General features: G+C 46.1%; 1 protein-coding gene across 1 annotated transcript in view; it reads left to right on the top strand.

Annotated features, from left to right (window-relative positions):
- Positions 1-9,800: 9,800 nt before the first annotated feature.
- The window catches only part of spns2 (SPNS lysolipid transporter 2, sphingosine-1-phosphate), an 80,617-nt gene continuing 71,442 nt past the window's right edge, over positions 9,801-18,975 (top strand). The window contains exon 1 of the mRNA XM_080550144.1: positions 9,801-10,229. Within this exon, the coding sequence (XP_080406270.1) occupies positions 9,998-10,229 (232 nt within the window). The 5' untranslated portion in view covers positions 9,801-9,997. The remainder of the gene's footprint in view (positions 10,230-18,975) is intronic.

Raw genomic sequence — 18,975 nt, 5'->3', positions numbered from 1 at the left:
ACGGCCCCCCGGCTCCAATAACAAATCTGTGGTATGGAGGGAGGAGAGGGTGGCAGAGGGGACGTAGGGTGGTCCCTGTCTCAGAGCTGCTCTTGACACAGACATGGGCAGGGGGGCCGTGTTCTCAAGGTTAACTGATCTAGTGTGAGGCGTGTGCTGATGATAACAGCATGCAGAGACAAAGCCTATGTTTGCGAAGTCCTGTTGAGTGTTACAATACACCGTATGTTTGGTGTAAACATGCTAGCTTCCTAGTCCCCGGCATGTTCGTTTGCTATTATAAGAATACATGTTGTTTAGTCGCAGGGAATCTGTTGTTTGTTGGAATAATGCTATTGTATGGTGATGACCCAACTAGTTTAGTTTAGTTTAGTTTATTAGTTTATAGTTTCGTGGACAGTCCCCATTAATTAACTGTGCAGTAGATGGTAGTAGCTTTAGCCTACATGGCTAATTCCCAGCTGTAGTCCCTGGCAAGTTGTTAATATGCACCCTAAAATACATTAGTTACAAGGAAAAAAAGGACATTATATTTACAATAAGAGCAAGCGTAAGCAAAATGAAGAAAGACATACAAACACATCACACAGAATTGGAGCAGGCACCAACAAGCAGGCACAGGTGATGGCAGCCATGCGGTTCATGCAATAAAAACAATACAAAGGGGACAAGGGGAAAGACAATGGTCACAGCGACCACAGTGAAAGAACATACAAGACATACATGCAGGCGTGTAGCGGAGATGGGGGGGCAGCATCAATGTTTATGTCACAGATAACACACACACACACACACACACACACACACACACGTCACATCTGACAGACATTAATGTGTGCAGTTATAGTTATCAGACAGCCATGTTTGAGGTGTGTTGTAAAGGTGGAGTATGTACAGTATGGAAGCAATTTACCATGAGGGGGTTGTGGACTAATTTACCACTGGTACAGGGAAAACCCAGTACAGTCACCAGCCACCACATAATATAAAAAATAAATACACAGTTGTAACCTTAAATTCATGTATTTACAATCATTCATCGTTTCAGAACACATATATCCTTCCGCCACAGAATATAGTCCCATAAACCAGATCAACCATTGCATTGTAGGTCAGCACAGATGTTCTTAATCAGATTGATTGGGAGGCGCATTGATACTGGAAACGCGGTTGGAGCTGAAGGTTGTTGGGATATTTACCACTGTTGCTAGCCAATCAGAATCCAGTATCCAAACATGATGTTGTAGAAGTATATCTTTGTTATGGGGGGGTAGTGAAGTCCAGTTTTGTATTGCTGTAACAGAAAATGATAGTCGACCAAATGTGTTTTTCCTAAATGGGGCTAGAAAGTCACCTGGTGCTTCTGGTGATGTGACTGCTGTTGTTACGTTGGGTTATGAATGAGTTAGGAGGAGGAGGTGTTATGATGATTCTGTAGACCAGGCAGATCTTTTGGTATTTGATTACCGGTACATCTTCCCAGCTCAGAAGTTGAGGGTTATTTAGGATGATACAATGATGTGAGCCAGTTCAGACCAAAGATCCGCCACAAGACGAGACCGTTTTAAAACGTCCAGCTTCCAGTTGCAGCGGTCTGAATTATCTTTAATCTTTCATCTTTGGTGTGAACTGCCCAGTTTTACAACGTCGGTTTAGTAATCCGTTCCCTCTGTTTAGTAATCCGTTCCCTCGGTTTAGTAATCCGTTCCCTCGGTTTAGTAATTCGTTAGGGTTATGGTTATGGTTAGGGTTAGGGTTAGCGTTAGGCCCTACGAGCCAGAACGATCGCAAGGATTAGGGTTAGGGTTAGGGTTAGAATCCTTGCGATCGTTCTGGCTCATAGGGCCTAACCCTAATCCTAATCCTAACCCTAACCCTAACCATAACCATAACCATAACCCTAACGAATTACTAAACCGAGGAACAAATTACAAAACCGAGGGAACGGATTCACACATCAAATCTTTTTTTTCTACCATGTGACCCCAGGGGGGCTCCGTATAAAATGATTTTGTCTCGTTGCAAATCTTTAGCTTCTGGTCTGAGTTGGTCTGAGTTGCTAGTGACGAGCTGTTAGTTCGTCCCCAGCTTGTCAGACAGTGTGTTAGATGTGACATAATCATAGCGTCCATATATCATATGGCAGCGTTAAAGGTCGGTGCATTTCTAATATATTTAAAATGGGCTAAACTTGACCCTATGGCACACGTTCTTAATGTGTGCTTTGAGAGACAGATTGGAATCAATAATAATACCCAGATATTTAAATTGCAGCACAATACTAATATTTTGACTATATTCAACACAATGTTACATTGTCTTTTAGTGAAAAACATTCCTAGCTTTATTGACATCAAGTTGAAGGCAGGAACGGAACAGATCCTTGTGGGCTCCATGCAGCGGCCTCTCCAGTCTTACTATCCACTGGCCTGGATGAAATCAACCCTTAGCCGCTTCACTGGCTGCCCATTGAATCAGCTCCACCATTTATATGAATGGATGAGGACCAAAATAGAAACGGGAAAAGTACATCCCTCTTCTATGAATAGAACCAAGGGGGAAAAAACGATGAACTGCGAATTCATTGGGTCTGAGGTCAAGTTATGTGATTGGATATAACGTCACATTGTATTAATCTATTCGATCTATATTTAAATAATCATACCTGATATCGAACTAACTCCTACATGTCTTTTGACTCAAAGCGGTACGTGTTGGGTGAGTGGCGGTGGTGGCGTGAGTGAGAGTAGTTTGTCACCCAGGAGAGGAAACGTCCTATCTCAGACAGACACCCTGTCAGATATCTGCACCAGGAACAGAGGACGCGCCACCGAGGGCCACGGTAAACAAAGTCCCAGATCAGACTTGACAGCCTTTATCATTTATCTGTTTTAAAAACATGTTTTATCCAGGACAGCGGCGTTCCTTTAAAACAGGAACCCGGGAGCAAGGCACCTCTGGAACCTGTTTTTGTGGAACTGGGATGAGATAACTCCTCTAACCTCAGGCTGGAATGTCTTGGTTTGTGGAACCAGGCCGTCTTAGAAGTCCATCTGGCCTATCAAGGCCTTCGGAGACAACAATGCATAGTGCAGACGTCCGACTGGTTTGTTATGCTAGCTCCGCTATGCAGGAAGTGTGAGTAAGTCCGTCTATTCTCTCCTACAGGATCTTTACTGTATAAAGTAAGGCTCGGGCCAGCTGGCACAGTTGGCAATGCTTTTCCCAGGTTACTGTACCAGGAACGGAAGGCCATCAGTGTGTGTGTGTGTGTGTGTGTGTGTGTGTGTGTGTGTGTGTGTGTGTGTGTTAGACAGGAGAGGAACAGGAATGTTCAAGAAAAACACAATAGACGCAATAGTTACGTCATCGTAAGCCTATAATACACTTAAGTGTGAACAACATCCACACATTTTTCCACATCACTTGAAGGAAATGTATTATATACATTCTTTCCATTCAGGTTGAACAATCTCAACTTAATTCAACGGAACACTACTTGAGAGATTGACCAATCTTTTGGACGTAGTTCCACGGCTGTCTCTGAAAACGTACAATAACTCAACTACGGTCACAACCGCACACCGCGTTGGCTACAGTTGAAATGGAGCGGAGGGTGTGGAGTCGATGTTTACCACAGAAGAACGGCAGCTGAGAGATACACGTGGTAACGGGGGGGGATTTAAACTTCCCTTTAAACGCCCCCCCTTATCGTCCCGCAGGCGCTGGGCCCTGTGATTAGGGGTTTATCTCCCATCCTGCACTGGGGCTCTCTGGCAGGAAGGAAGGCGAGGGCAGTGGCTCCACGGCTCCACGGCGCAGGGTCTGCCAGGGGAGAGAGGAGGAGAGAAAGGCCCTGGACCCACCCAACCCAACCCAGGACTGTGGAAAAGAAAGCACACAGGAGCCCAGGGACATGACCAGCATGTCAAACACCTCACACAGAGAGAGAGAGGGGGGGGGGGGGAGAGAGAGACACACACACACACACACACACACACACGCACAGATAGAAGGAAGGGACAGAGACAACAGTTTGGTTCATGGGGACCCTGTAAGCCTTCCAAGTTAACCCCCCGCCCTGTCCCCTGTCTCTCCACCCTCTCTTACGCACAGAGCAGTTCAGCTGAGTCAGAGCCCATTCAGGCCTCGGCCCTCTGACATCCACGACCGCCAACGTCCCGCAGACCTGCGCCAAAAACGCTCGCTAGCAGCCTCAACCCTCCTCTCCTCTACAGCCCTCGTCCTCTTCTCTCTCTCTCCTCTCTCTCTCCTCTCTCCTCTACAGCCCTCCTCCTCTTCTCCCTCTCTCCTCTCTCCCCTCTCTTACTTTAATGAACATATTCTTGAAGATAAGTTTTGGTGACTTTTTTTTCTATGTTCATTTTTAGCCAGTGAAGTGTTATGAAATACTAGACCAAGTTTATTCATGGTGGAAAGCCAGTGAGAAGTACAGAAAGACTGTGTAAGGTAGGGAGATGAAAGGGATATGGAAAGTTAGATTAACGAGCAGAGGTTGTACATCGTTTAAATGTATCTTTATTGTATTTTATCTTTACCTTTTCTTTTTACGGTTTTCCCCTGCTTTTATATTCGTTCTATCATGCATGTATATGTTTTTATGTATGTTTTTATATTCACTTTATGTTCTTATCTCCTGTTGTAAAGCACTCTGAGTTGGACAAAGTCTTTTGGCTCTGTTGAAATCCAGCTATACTTGTACTGCGCTTGTTGGACACGCCCCCTCTCCTTGCCCACTGCTTATGACACTGTGCATTTAGATTACATCATCCTGAACACCCCCATCACCACCTCCTCCACCACAGCTTCTGTTTACATTCATAAATCCCATCGTTAATATCCCCAGAAATCATCAAGTGATCATAAAGTGATCAAAACTCTTTGAACTTCCAAATGAAAAGTTACAATTATTCATTTTGAGACTTTTTCCAATGACCGTTCATAACACCTACACAAAATCGACACCCCTCTTGGTGGTGTCACTAACGGCAGTGTATCTGACTGACCACAAGCCTGGTCACCCTGAGTAATACCCCTGCCCTGAACCCCTGGCCTAGAGAACCCTGTCCTAGAGAACCCCTGGCCTAGAGAACCCTGTCCTAGAGAACCCTGTCCTAGAGAACCCTGTCCTAGAGAACCCCTGGCCTAGAGAACCCCTGCCCTAGAGCAACGGGCCCACAGAGCTGTGGATGAGAGGCTAGCTGCCTCACATTAGCATGCTATGTGCCCATGCAGGGCTTGGTGGCCGTCCCATTGCCATTCACACCCAGCCGTCCCCCCGCCCCTCCCAGACTGCACAGCTGTGTCTCAGTCCTGTGTTCAGGCCCTGTGAAGGCCACTGTACTACTGCCCTGCTTAAAGAGGCAGCTATCAATGGAGGCTGTTGTTTCTAATGCCCCGCTGTCTCCTAACAGCATGGGCTGCAGCACACCAAGGCCAGCCGGGGTAAAACACAGCTCTATCTGTGTCCACCTCCCCTCTGCCTCTCTCTGGGCTTTGATACTGGAGCTGTGGTTGCGTTTAGGCCTGCTGCTAGACTCTCTGCATGTTGCCACGGTGAATCATGGCTCCTGGACAGGCTGTGTGTTGCTCTCTATGCCTGTATGTGAGAGGGGAGGTGACTGAAGGTGTGTGGGTGGTTGACGATCACCAATTTTCACATAGGCTAAGAGATACATTCTCAGATGTCTACCGATCACTTATCCCCCTATTTTTATTTATATCCTCCCCCTATTTATGTGTCATTCTTGTTTTTTTATTATCTTAGGACTGTGTTTGTTTGTTAGCACCTAGGGCTTGCATTTGAATGTCGTTGTACCTGTTACAATGACAATAAAGATCACTCATTCATTCATTTTATTCCCAGAGCCTCTAATAGAGATATCTAAGATGTTCTTGACAACACATAGTCATAATTTCCAAGCCAACCATTACTTCTTGGTGTTTCACCATTGGTAAAGTACTGGTATTTAAAAAAAATATATATATATATTATTATTACGATTATTATGATGATTTAAAAAAAAATGTATATACCGCAATATTTATTTTCTTTCAAGGACAGTCATTTCTTGGTTATTAGTCCTTTGTCTGCCCACAATTTCTCGCTGAGATCCATTGTAAATCATCATATGCAGAGGCAATGTGTTACATACGTATGTACAGGAACACACACAGACACAGTGAGACAGAGACACAGTGCCACTGCATGAACAGCACCTTTGTCCTTTCTGTCCAGATTACAGTGATGTGTACCAACAGTAAACAGTCCGTCTGGTCTTATCATATGTAGGATATGAATGGGAAAGGGGCTTCCTCTGTGATAATGAGGATGGGTCTATAACCCCCATATGACCCTTGACCCCACATGGGTGTGCTTCAAAATCGCTGTTATCAATGACGCACACACACACACACACACACACACACGCACACACACACACACACACACACAAACACACACACACACACACACATACACACACACACACACACACACACACACACATGCACACACACACACACACACACACACACACACACACACACACACACACACACAATGTCCTCTGATAGCTGTTGGCCCTGAACGTCAATGAGAAGTCTTGGGTTTCGCTGCACCCACAGGCCTACCGATTAAATGAATCAAGAGTAATCTAAAGGTGTAGGACTATTTGTCATAATTCAGTGCAATTACTAGAGGATATATGCATCAGTAGATTCTTTGGATTGGGCTTGTGCCATAACGGTGAACTTATTTTTTTATTATTATTATTAATTTAGTTTTAAATCTTCACAAGAGCTGTCCAGCGTGCTGAAGACGTCATCTCGCATCTCTCCATTACGGCCAACATCTCCATATGAATAGACACCAGATGCCTTCTTAACGTCCTTTAGATCAATCTGATCTCAGATGTCCATCCTGATAATCAGACATCATATGAGTGAAGTCAAGAGCCCACACATTCACGCCTACAGATTAACGGGGAAATCTGTTGTTCGGGTCTGAGATATGATTAACGTACCGGGTTATCGCATCAAATTGAGCAGTATTGACATACTAAGGTAGGCTACAGTCAGAGCCAGCAGAGCACACAGAGAAGGCCTCGCAGTATGCACAGACACATTATGCAGAGACAGACAGTGATCATATGTTATCTCAGATACATTGACTTAAAGAACTAACAATGACGCAATGTTAATGATTAGAACAACATGTTATCAGTCCGGAAACTACATAACAGGCTAACCTTAAATTCCGAGGTCAGAATAACCATTATACCGTTAGAATAAAAGCATTGTCTGTTCGTCAGGCCCGGATTAACCCCCTAGGGTGCCCTAGGGTGACCAGACTTGATGTGTGCCCCCCCCCCCCCCCAACACACACACCCTCCTACTTTGCAAGTGAAAGTGTGATATTTATGGTTACAAAACCCTAAGTAAAAGATTTACAAGAGCATATAACTACAGTACAGGCTGATGCTCAAATCTGAATGCAACTCACATCACAATGCAACACGACTTTCTAAATATAGGCTAATTATTTCCATCATAAATGGCCTGAGACTACATGCTAAACCATAACAAAGGGGGAAAATGCACATACTGTATACTACAATAAAACAAGCTCAATACCAACCAAGTCCAATAACGACTGTTGCAGGCATATAAGAATAAGAACATATTTTCTGTCCGCATTAATGAAGCGTACTACAGGTAGGCCTATTATGGAAATAAACAGCGCCTCTCTCTTTGCCGCTCTGCTCACCTTCGTGATGCTGTATCAGATGTAGGCTATAGCCCTGTGCATCACACAGGCCCAAATCAGCCACAGCGTCATATTAACCCGAAATAATCATAAGTAAGCCTTACCTTTAGCAGAACTTCTTTTTTCTTGATTTTACGCAGGCAAAGTCGTTTACTAAATCCTCAAAGTCCATTTCTTTGACCAACTCGGATTCAATTGCCAGCAGGGAATCTTATTCTTATCAGGCCTCTCTTATTGCACTATAGTTCTCTCTCAACGCTTTGGTAGAGTCAGTCCTACAACTCCATCCAGTACTGGACAGTGGTTTTAGAGTCCTGCTGATGTTCACATCCTTATTTTTAAATATCTGGCTCCATCGGTGAGGGGATGCTGCACAAAACGCATACAATGACTGAAGTAGGTCAAAGAAATCACTCGCATCCTTACAGCTATTAATGTGGTGTTTACACCGACAACATTAAGGGAATGTCCAGCACAGGGCACGTAATGAATCAGGGGGTTTGCTTTTTTAAGATGCGCCTGGAGGCCGTTATATTTACCCGACATGTTACTGGCGTTGTCGTAACTTTGTCCCCGGCAATTCGACAAGTCTAACCCCAGGTCATGACATGAACCATTCTTACTCCACATTCAGCAAGACTTGCTCCAGTGTGGCTGTGAATGGGCTCGCTCCCTCGCTCGCTCTGCTGCCCCCCCCCCCCCCCACACTGTTAACTTCGGTGCTAATTTTAGGCCTAGGTGAAATAAAAAAAATCCCAATTGTTGGGACATTTTTAAGAGTGGCCGTATGTCTGGAGTCTTTGCCTTGCTTAATTTTTCGCTTGGCAGAGCCACTCAGTTGTCGCCTGTACATTTTGATTTCTTCGTTGATAGTTTGGCGGCACTGCGTCATCGCGCACTTGTCTGTGACTGGGGGGGGGGGCACTTACACCGAACTCGCAATTATTTATCTTTTTATACACGATAGCCGAAATATAACCGTTAGTTTTGTACCTGTGTGGATGTCTTCCAGTAAATATAGCCTATATTTTAAAAATGTGCCCAAAATATTTTAAAGGTCTATTCATTGTCCGAATAATTTGGTGCCCCCCCATTGGCTGGTGCCCCAGGGCGTTCACCCGATGCAATATATGGATAATCCGGGCTTGCTGTTCGTAGGATAGAACAAGTTGTAGTGTGCATATGGGCAATAATCATTAGCGGTGTGTTTCCGAAGTAACGGTCACCCATACAGACGCAACACGGGCTGCGAAAATGCTGTGCGTGTGTGTGCTCCACGTTGGACTCATCTCTTTGCACCTTTTAAATGAATGAAACGTCCCGAACAGTCTCTCTCGGTGGAACCTGTCCTGTGTCACGCGATGATCTCGCCCGTTCCCCGTTGTTGTCACCGGCGCTCCCCTAAAAATAACATCATGTCCGAAACAGACCAAAACTGTCGCGCGTAATCGCGGACGCGCCGAGTGTCACTGGCAAACATTTTTGTGGCATGCACCTATGGAGGACCAAGTCTGTCAAAATGAACAATAAATATATAGACACATAAATGAATGTATGAACAAATAAATGAATGAATACACAGTATAACGAAATACATTTCTATATTTATGTATTCTTTTACGCATTCATTCTTTCAATGAATGTGGAAAACAATGTGGAAAAGAAAGAATAAATGTGGAAAAGAATAAATAAATATAGAAATGTATTTCGTTATACTGTGTGTATTCATTCATTTATTTGTTCATACATTCATTTATGTGTCTATATATGTATTGTTCATTTTGACAGACTTGGTCCTCCATATGCACCACACTCAAATTGCAATTCCCCGCATTCTCTCCATAGATCAGGTGCCAGTTCCATCATTATTTTGCTTGCGGGACTTGAGGGGCGGAGTTCGTTGTTCCAGCCAGGCAGGCAGGTCACACCCCCGCCACTAGGACTCCACGGCACGGAGGAGAAAACCTAAGGAGCGCAAAAGCCCGTCAGTCCGTCACTGTGCTGGTAACATATGACCCGGGTCGGAGCGACTATCTTAAACACTTCACACACACATTTTTAAACGCGATCTTTCATCTTTCACAGCGATCCATCTAATCGCAGTTGGGAATTTGTGGCCATATCCATTTATTAATATCCCGTCTCCTGTGTCCTGTGTTGGGTGGCTGAGCCTGATTCTCCTTTGCGCTGGATCTGTCGTGTCCCAAGATGTGCGTGGAGAGCGACGGGTGCGAGATCATCGAGGGCAGTTCGGATGAGGTCCACACACTGTCCGGCAGCATGAGTCCATCAGCGGTCAAACCCAGCCCGGACCTCCACCCCTGCAAGCCGGGACAGAAATTCCGAGACGCGCTGCTCAGATGCCGGTCCCCCACGGCCGCCGCCGGGATTCTCAGTTTTGGAAATGTGCTCAATTATATGGACAGATACACAGTAGCAGGTAAGACCACCCAACATACCTCTTTGTTTATCCTAAATTGATGTTTTCTACCCCGGTGAGGGACCCTCGCCAGTGGGAACGTGCATGTGTTTAGCCTACTGGTGTTAAGACACCACCATTTATTGAATGAATAGACTATAGCCTATAGCCTACATTTGAATGAATGAATGAATGAATGGTCTTTATTGTCATTGATATAGTACAGGTACCATACAACGCAATTTGGGAGGGGGGGCTCCCCTGGTGCTAGGAAGAAAAACAACTAAAAACAAGAAGGGAAAAGAGCTGGTTTACATAAATAAAGGCTATGTACACTAGCCACTATACTATACTATACAAATCATTTAGAATCAGTGTTGACTTTAAGAGACCTTTATTAATGTGCGCCTCTGGAGTCAGCGATGCTCTCCGATGAGGACAATTGAACAATGACTGGATTGCCCACGGCGCAGTGGCCATTCAACGTGTGTGACAAATAATTGTGTTATAGCTATTCTATGGAGTTTCTGTTGGGTGATCGGTGATTTTAATTAAATCATGCCCCTCGACACCAGTGTGGTATCTTGTAGGAAGGAAGATATTGATTGTCACTGTATTGAATAATCATAGATCAATTAACAACCCTCACTCAGCCTGTACCTGAAACTGACGCGCGTTGATCTCCGACTTTGAGTTGATCTCTGATGTTATAATTAAGGTGATCTCTTGTGTTATAATTAAGGTTGATCTCTTATGTTATAATTAAGGTGATCTCTTATGTTATAATTAAGGTGCCACAACACGTCCGATGGTCCATTTCCAGCTCGTCAACGGAGTGGCCATGAGATATATAATGGTTATATTGATCTAGGTCGTTGCTTCAATATTTTTTAATTTGACAGCAAGACAAGCCCTCTTTCTAGTGTCTACGAGTTGCACCAGCCCAGAAAACAAGCCTTATCTAAAGTGGTCTGCTGGCATTGTAGCCCACTCAAAAGCTGCTGCGCTTCAGTCAATTATTCTCATTCATGGTCATGGTCATGGACGTGTCGGTCTGTTTATGACACCAATAACTTTCTTGTCAGATGTGAGAATATCCATGAAAATATGAGGCACTTTAGAAGAGTGTATATAGCCTGTGTGTAGAGTGATTTCCCTGCTGGCGTTTTTTTGATGCTATACTATTAAAGCAATACTTGAAAACTCTTTTGAATAATTGATAACTAATCGTATTACTACACTTTAATCTATCCCTGATCAAATCGGACCACCACGTTTCCATAGAAACTAGACCCGTTGTTTTTTTTGTACAAACGTTTTTTTATTACACCCATAGTCGGTGCTGGAATACCACCGTTAAACTCCAGCATTTTATTCTGGGACAAGAATTGCATTTTACAATGAGCTGCTATCAAGTAATGCGACTGTATGTAACATATTGAGGTGTTTAAACATTTGATAATAACATAGACAATTATCAGCCCATTCAGATTGGTAATGGCATTGAAATGTCCTATTATAGTCATTTCAATCAGTCTCTTATATAGCCCAATTAAAGTAATTTAGGATCAGATTAATGCATTAATCGATTTTTTTAAAATTGTAATTAATGTTATGCGTTAGATTTTGAAATGTGTTATTTTGTCGTTGGTCCTTATTAAATCCTTGCATAAAAGCTGCGCGCGTAATTACGCAAACCATGTGGACCCACATTGTGTTCTCTGGAGGTGATTGGGCTATAGTGTTCGCGCATATCACGCGCAGGACTTACTCAGCACGGAGGGGGTTAAACATCCTGCTGCAGCAAGAAGAGAGGAGTCTGTTCATGGCTAGGACATACTGTCAAAAGATGCTGTCGCACTCACTCACTGACTTGATCATATGCATTCATTTAACATCACGATATACTCTGTATAGATGTCTAATTACACAAGTCTAGCTCGCTGTTGCATCAAGATAAGCACATTATTGTAAACACACTCACATTGATGGACCTTTAGGCTACTACTGCTAATCCAATAAACCATTCAAACAGAACAAAATGTACAGGTTTGACTCCCTATTGCAGTTCCTGTAACCGAGATATCACAGGGGGGGACATTCAACAGGGAGAAAGCCTGAAGCTGCTAAATGATCTTATCTCACTGGGAGAGCTCAGGCTTTATAGGCTGTCTCTGCGTGTGCCAGGAATGTGTTGATGTACAGTAGCATATCTAATCTTAGCATCTCTAAGCACCGCTCAATCACTATCCAGGCATCTTAAACCTCCACATCCTCTGTATTCTCTGAAAGATAGGGCAGGGGTAACGGTTTGTACTCTTAACAAATCACAAATCACACCCGGGTCCTCTCACTTCCAGACAAACACTTCGCTAACGGACTGGAAAACAAAAGTCAATTGTGTTGTTTTTTTGTGGCTCCTGCTGCCTTCCATCATGTGCTTCTGGCGCAGAGCTGCTGAGAATACTATGCATATGAAGTTATTGAGTTATCAAGTTGAATCTTCATCTCTCAGCTTGAAAACAGTGTGGCTGGGGAGCACTTACAGTGTGGTGACAGGGGGGAGAGGGGGAGAGGGGAGCACTAGAGAGAGGGAAGGAAGAGGCTGTAGCCGGGAGTTCAATGCAGCAGCGTTGGCTAACCCTCGTGAGGGGGGGGGGGGGTTGCATGGAGAGCATGTGGTGCAGAGGGGGTCCCTCCACTGCACCTGACTGCCGGGCAGATGCATTATGCAGCATTTGCAGCGGACCCTCAGAGGGAGAGAGAGGGGGAGAGGGGGGGGAGAGAGAGAGAGAGAGAGAGAGAGAGAGAGAGAGAGAGAGAGAGATCCTGAATCAAATAGTGAATAAAACAGTTTTCTAGCTGACTCCAGCATCCTGGATGCTATCCCCCCACCACCCTCTCCACAGCCTCCCCCGTCCTCTCCCCTCCTCCCTCTCCACAGCCTCCCCTCTCCTCCCCCCTCCTCCCTCTCCACAGCCTCCCCTCTCCTCCCCCCTCCTCCCTCTCCACAGCCTCCCCCCTCCTCCCTCTCTCTCTGCCTTTGTGCTTTGTGAGACCAAGTATGATGGATCTGTACAGAGGACAACACAGCAGCTCTGGAACACAGGGTCTCCCAGCCTCCCTCTTCCCTTTTCTCTCATACCCACTCCCTTCTTTTCTGCTCCCTGTTTCTCTCTCGGTCTCCCTCTACTCCCCTTAGGTCAGGTGCCCATTGACTCCCATATTTCTCCCATCGTCATCTGAAGTGGTTCTAGGGTGAGAGAGGGAGGGAGGGAGGGAGCGGGGGGGGAGGGATGGGGGGGGGAGGGAGGGGCAGACTGCAGAGCCTGTGTGGTTAGGTGTCAGAGGAGAGTGGACACACAGCAGACTGTGGCTGCGTTCGTTTAGCCGTAGCTTCCAGGCTCTGCCATCAGAAGGTCCTTTTCACAGCCGCTATAGCAGAGCTGTACGTATCACTGCTGCATTGTCCCTCAGTGTACACTAGTGCACACAGGAAGGCACACACACACACACACTCACACACACACACACGGACGCACACACACACACACACACACATGCGCATGCACGGACGCACGCGCACACACACACACACACGCGCGCGCACGCACGGACGCACGCACACACACACATACACACACACATATACACACACAGAGGCACGCGTACACACACACACACACACACACACACACACACACACACACATACACACACAAACAATCGCTGCGAACTACGCAAACTGCAGTTCATTATCCACATCTGCTCTCTCCAAGACGCTGGTTACCGCTGCAGAGGAGGAGGAAAACCCACCGCCTTTGTTGACGGCTTGTACCAGATGTTTTGTTCTGGATTTGATTGTTGTAATTTCAAAAGTCATGTTATTTACTGCCAATATTCTTTATATGTTTATATGTGCCGTTTCAACCAGACGTGGCCACTTTACAAGGGGAGCCAGCCCTGGGACAGAGACTAATTAAAGCAACTTGAACTGATGCAGTCGATTTCTGGAGGGATGTTTAGGTCTCAATGCTACTGGTCCGGGTTTACTGTATGAAAACAACCCTCATTTACATTGTTAGAAGGACAGGGAAACACACCTTGTTGTTGGAATATCAGATGGCCTTGTAAAAAGAAGATGTATTTTTTTCCCACTGGAATTAGAACTCCAAAAACCAAATATGCACCCATCCTTTTCCATCCTTGCCTTAAACAAATTTAGACCGGCGTAAAAAAAAAAAAACTCCCCGAAAATGTGTTTTGAATATCCGTTTCCCTCCCTCTTGTTAGGCCCTCTGTAATTTCGGGGCCGCTCCGTGTTCAATCTAAATGCATGCTGGGAAGAGAGAGCAACACACACTTATAATTTCTGCAACCTCCACATTCTGCTCTCCCTGGCTCAGTAAACACACACGGCGGGTGATCTGTTTTTAGTCAGGCAGGGCAGCCAAACCCACGTGTGGACACACTCAAAGGATGTGTTCCTGAGGTGGCGGGGGAGGCGCAGGGTGCCAACTGACACGGCTCGCCCCAAACCTCCGGGAGCGGAGGCAGGCTGGGAACGGGGCTGGGGCCGACCCACCCGCCTGCTCTGGCTGCTCTGGCTGCTCTGGCAGTGGGTCGGGTCGTCTACGACTCATAACTCAAACCTGACGGGGCCGCAGCGTCTCTCAGATGGGCCCGGGGGGTGTTCCACTACTGTTCCACAACTGTTTATGAGTCGAAGAGGTCGGTGGAGATGGGGAGTCTGGGATGTGTGTGTGTGTGTGTGTGTGTGTGTGTGTGCCGCCCCCTTTGAGTGTGGTTGACGTCTCCTCTGTGATGTGGTCGTCGCCCCTGCCTGCTCTGTTTCCAGCAGCAGACAGACAGACAGACAGCAGCCCTGTGTGTGTACAGGGAGGGAACAACAATGTGTTTGTAGTCTTGTTCTCACAGCAGCACCTCGTAGAAGGAGAAGAGGGGTGGGGGGGGGCGGGGGTGTGTGATTGAGAAGAAGAGGGGGTGGTGTGATTGGAGTGCAGGAGAGAGAGTCCACGGTCAGCCCGGGTCACTCTCTCTCCGGGCTTTATAGCTCCTGACGGACCCATCCCATCTGCAGCCACTCCTACGGCTCTTTGGTTTTTACAAGGTAGGAGGACTCAGATCCAGAGGGCTAGGGGGGTAGGGGGGTAGGAGTAGGAACCCCCCTTATGTTCGATTTAATGTGCCGTCTCTTTGAAAGCCCAAATCTTAGTGGTGGTCTCTCTCTGCTCCCCATGCAGACAGCTGAAGCCCCCCATCAGCTTATGGTACAGACAGGATTACATGTTTTAGGGGAATATGGGGGCAGGGGGGGCAGGGGGGAGGGCAGACAGGCAGCACTCTAAGTTATTTGCTGCCGTCACCACTGATTTCACCGCCTACCCCCCCAGTGGCACACTGGACCCCCCCCTCCACTTCCCAAACGCAGGCAGGTTGGAGGGTTGGAGGGAGTCTGGGTACTTAATACATCCTAATCTGGCTTGACAGATGAATGTGGGGGGGGGGGGGGCAGCAGATTGGTGGTTTCTTCCCAAGACATCTTAAGCATCTGCCTGGGTTGGTACCAGTCAAGCTCTTAATTAGGGGGCCTGTGTGGTGGTGGATAATCCACCTTAGCGTGGCTGCAGGGGACAGGGGATGGCTGGAGGGGGAGAGATTCAGATCTAGACACACACACACACACACGCACACACACACACACACACACACACACAGACACACACACACACGCACAGACACACACACACACACACACACACACGCACACAGACACACACACACGCACAGACACACACACACACACACACACACACACACACACACACATATGCACGCATGCTCACACACACACACACGCACACACACACACACACACACACACACACAAACCTTTAAGTTGACCGTATGGAAATAATCCTCTTAAAGATAACCTGTTTCTGACACTGTCTCAGTAAGAGAATCCTGTATGCCGGGGGATTCTGGGTAATCCAGCCAGTCAGACGTGCCCCGGCCTGTCCTGCCTGGCCACACTGTCACACTCCTGTGACTGGCCCTCCCCGACGCAGCTGTCAGCACCGACTACACTGGTCTGTGGCACCAACACTTTACTCTACTGTACTGGGCCCTATGTCTCTCTGTCTCTCTCTCTCTCTTTCTCTGTCTCTCTCTGTCTCTCTCTGTCTCTCTCTCTCTCTCTCTCTCTCTCTCTCTCTCTCTGTCTCTCTGTCTCTCTGTCTCTCTGTCTCTCTCTCTGTCTCTCTGTATCTCTCTCTCTGTCTCTCTCACTCTCTCTCTCGCTGTCTCTCTCTCTCTCTCTGTCTCTCTATCTCTCTCTCTCTGTCTCTGTCTCTCTCTCTGTCTCGCTCTCTCTCTGTCTCTCTCTGTCTCTCTCTCTCTCTGTCTCTCTTTTTCTCTCTCTATGTCTCTCTCTTTCTCTCTCTATGTCTCTCTCTCTCTCTGTCCTGACCAGCGAATCTTTAATTTTTGATATAAATGCAATAAAACCAAACCCACCAGTTGAAACTCCTCTGAGGGATGGAAAAGAAAGATGTAACATACCGTAGCGCTGTCGGACTGTACAAACCCAAAATGGAGGATGTTATTGTGAACTCTTGACACAAACTTGACAGTTTCTCGGCTGAGAAAATAAATGTGTTAGTTCAGATTTTTCCTTTTGCAGTCACCGAGGAGCCGAAGTGTCAGAGTGAGGTTTTGTATCTCGGGATAAAAAACTTGGAACAAATTGGCGCCTTGCTGCTAAATTAAAGTTTGGGGCTAGCCCTCAGCCACTTCAGGCTTGGCTGTCGTTTTCTCTCCCACTCTTTTTATAGTGTTCACATTAAAGGGCGCCCAAACAACAACAGGGATGGAAAGAGCTCTAGTAATTTAGGTTATAGGGTAGTCTCCCCACAGAGCGCTTTTTCCAGCTGCTTGGGAGCGGCGCTGTACACCAGGAGAGGCTGGAGGAGGTAGAATAGGGGAGGATGGGCTCATTGTGAAGCTTGGAATGGATTTACGATTTCCACCTCCACCAGACTCTTAATAATAATAATAATAATAATAATACTAACTTGGATTTATATAGCGCCTTTCATAAAACCCAAGGACGCTTTACCATTCTGCAGGAAATGGTCAGACAGACAAAACAGAAAACAACCAAATCAAAACAGAAACAGTGACTAGGGGCCAAAGGGTCCAGGTACTCTTCTCATACTCTTCTTCCATGACATGTGCTGTAACACATGACTTATTATACAATGGCCCTCCTAACATGCGTGGTGGTGCGTTAGAGAATCTGAGTGGAAAGTCTGTCTCACCGACAGGCACCTTTACACTCTCCTGTAGACAGTCAGATAGTGATACTATCTGTAGTAGACACCGTAGCCATGTTTGACATAATGCTTGATATCCCGTCAGCGATCTTTCCCTTTGGCTTATCACAGATTTCCCTTCGGTCCGGTCTAAGCCTGTATCCTACTCTGAGATTCCCGTCGCTCGAGGAAAATAGTCTGTGTGTTCTTTTGGGGTCGGGTTTAGCCGACGTCTGTAATAGAAGCCAGTGGAATTAGACGGAGCAGCTTCCTCCTCCTCCGTCAGTGCCGACATCCATGTGTTTCGCGCCAACTATTATCCAGCAGGGCACGCCATTTCCGTGGCAACCACTGCCCCCCCATGACCCCTAGCTGCAGAAGCATGACCTCACCAACCCTCAGGTCCTTGTGGGTAATATGGCTCTGTTCTCATACTGGGTGTTATTTTGGCTTTGGCCCACGTCCTGGTGTTTGATGTCCCTCACCACGACAATGAGGCCGATCTACATGAGACATTCTAGAGCAGATATTTATACTCAGCCTTGTTACTAGGATTATGTGCCCCACAGCCATACTGGATATTACATAGCTACCTATCACAAATATCATCCTTGTTTTATTTCTATATCATGTTCTTATATCACGATTTGCACTTTTGGTTGGACGCTAAACTGCATTTCGTTGTATTGTACTGCGATGACAATAAAGTTAAATCTAATCTAATCCAATCTAATCTAATCTAATCTAATCTAATCTAATCTAATCTAATCTAATTAGGCTTGGATGAGGTGAAAAAGGGGACACTGTCTGGATAAGCCTCCCTATATCCCAAACCCAGAAAGCAGATCTGTTTGGTTATTTGAAAAGCGTTATCTTCTACATCGCCATAACAGCAGTCTTCTATTGATGTGTCTAGGGCACATGATCACCAGCACTTTGACAAATCCACTGTTTGTTTTGGATGTGTCAAACTTGAGTGCTGCTCTGATAATAAGTGACCCTGTCCGTGTAATTTGTCGCCACTTCTCAGCATGTTCAAACAGCCCCTACAAAGGGAGCGAGGGGTGGACATACGGAGAGGGAGGAACTGTTGTCTTTGGTGTTGTCTCTGCTACTTACAGGGTTTGCTTTTGGATTAAAGCTCTCAGGTAGAAGAGTGGCTGGGGCAGGGGAGACTCCTAGCAGGACCACTAAACAGACACCAGTAGGGTGTTTTAAGAAGACACTCCTAATTAGTCAAGGACTATCCTCCACCCTTCAGTTAACCTCCCAAAACCCTCCCTTAAGTCCTAGGCCGTATTCCCCTGCTTGTTTTTAACGATTCTCTTATCTGAGCATTTTCTCTCATTGAGGGGATTAGCTTGTTTGCCAGGTGAAAGAACTGAAACGGTTCACCAGAGTGACAAGAGGATTACTGTAACTGAGAGAGAGAG

The sequence above is a fragment of the Nansenia antarctica genome (assembly GCF_963989245.1).
Source record: "Nansenia antarctica genome assembly, chromosome: 20".
NCBI classification, from domain to species: domain Eukaryota; kingdom Metazoa; phylum Chordata; class Actinopteri; order Argentiniformes; family Microstomatidae; genus Nansenia; species Nansenia antarctica.
This window is presented reverse-complemented; position numbering and strand designations above follow the sequence as displayed.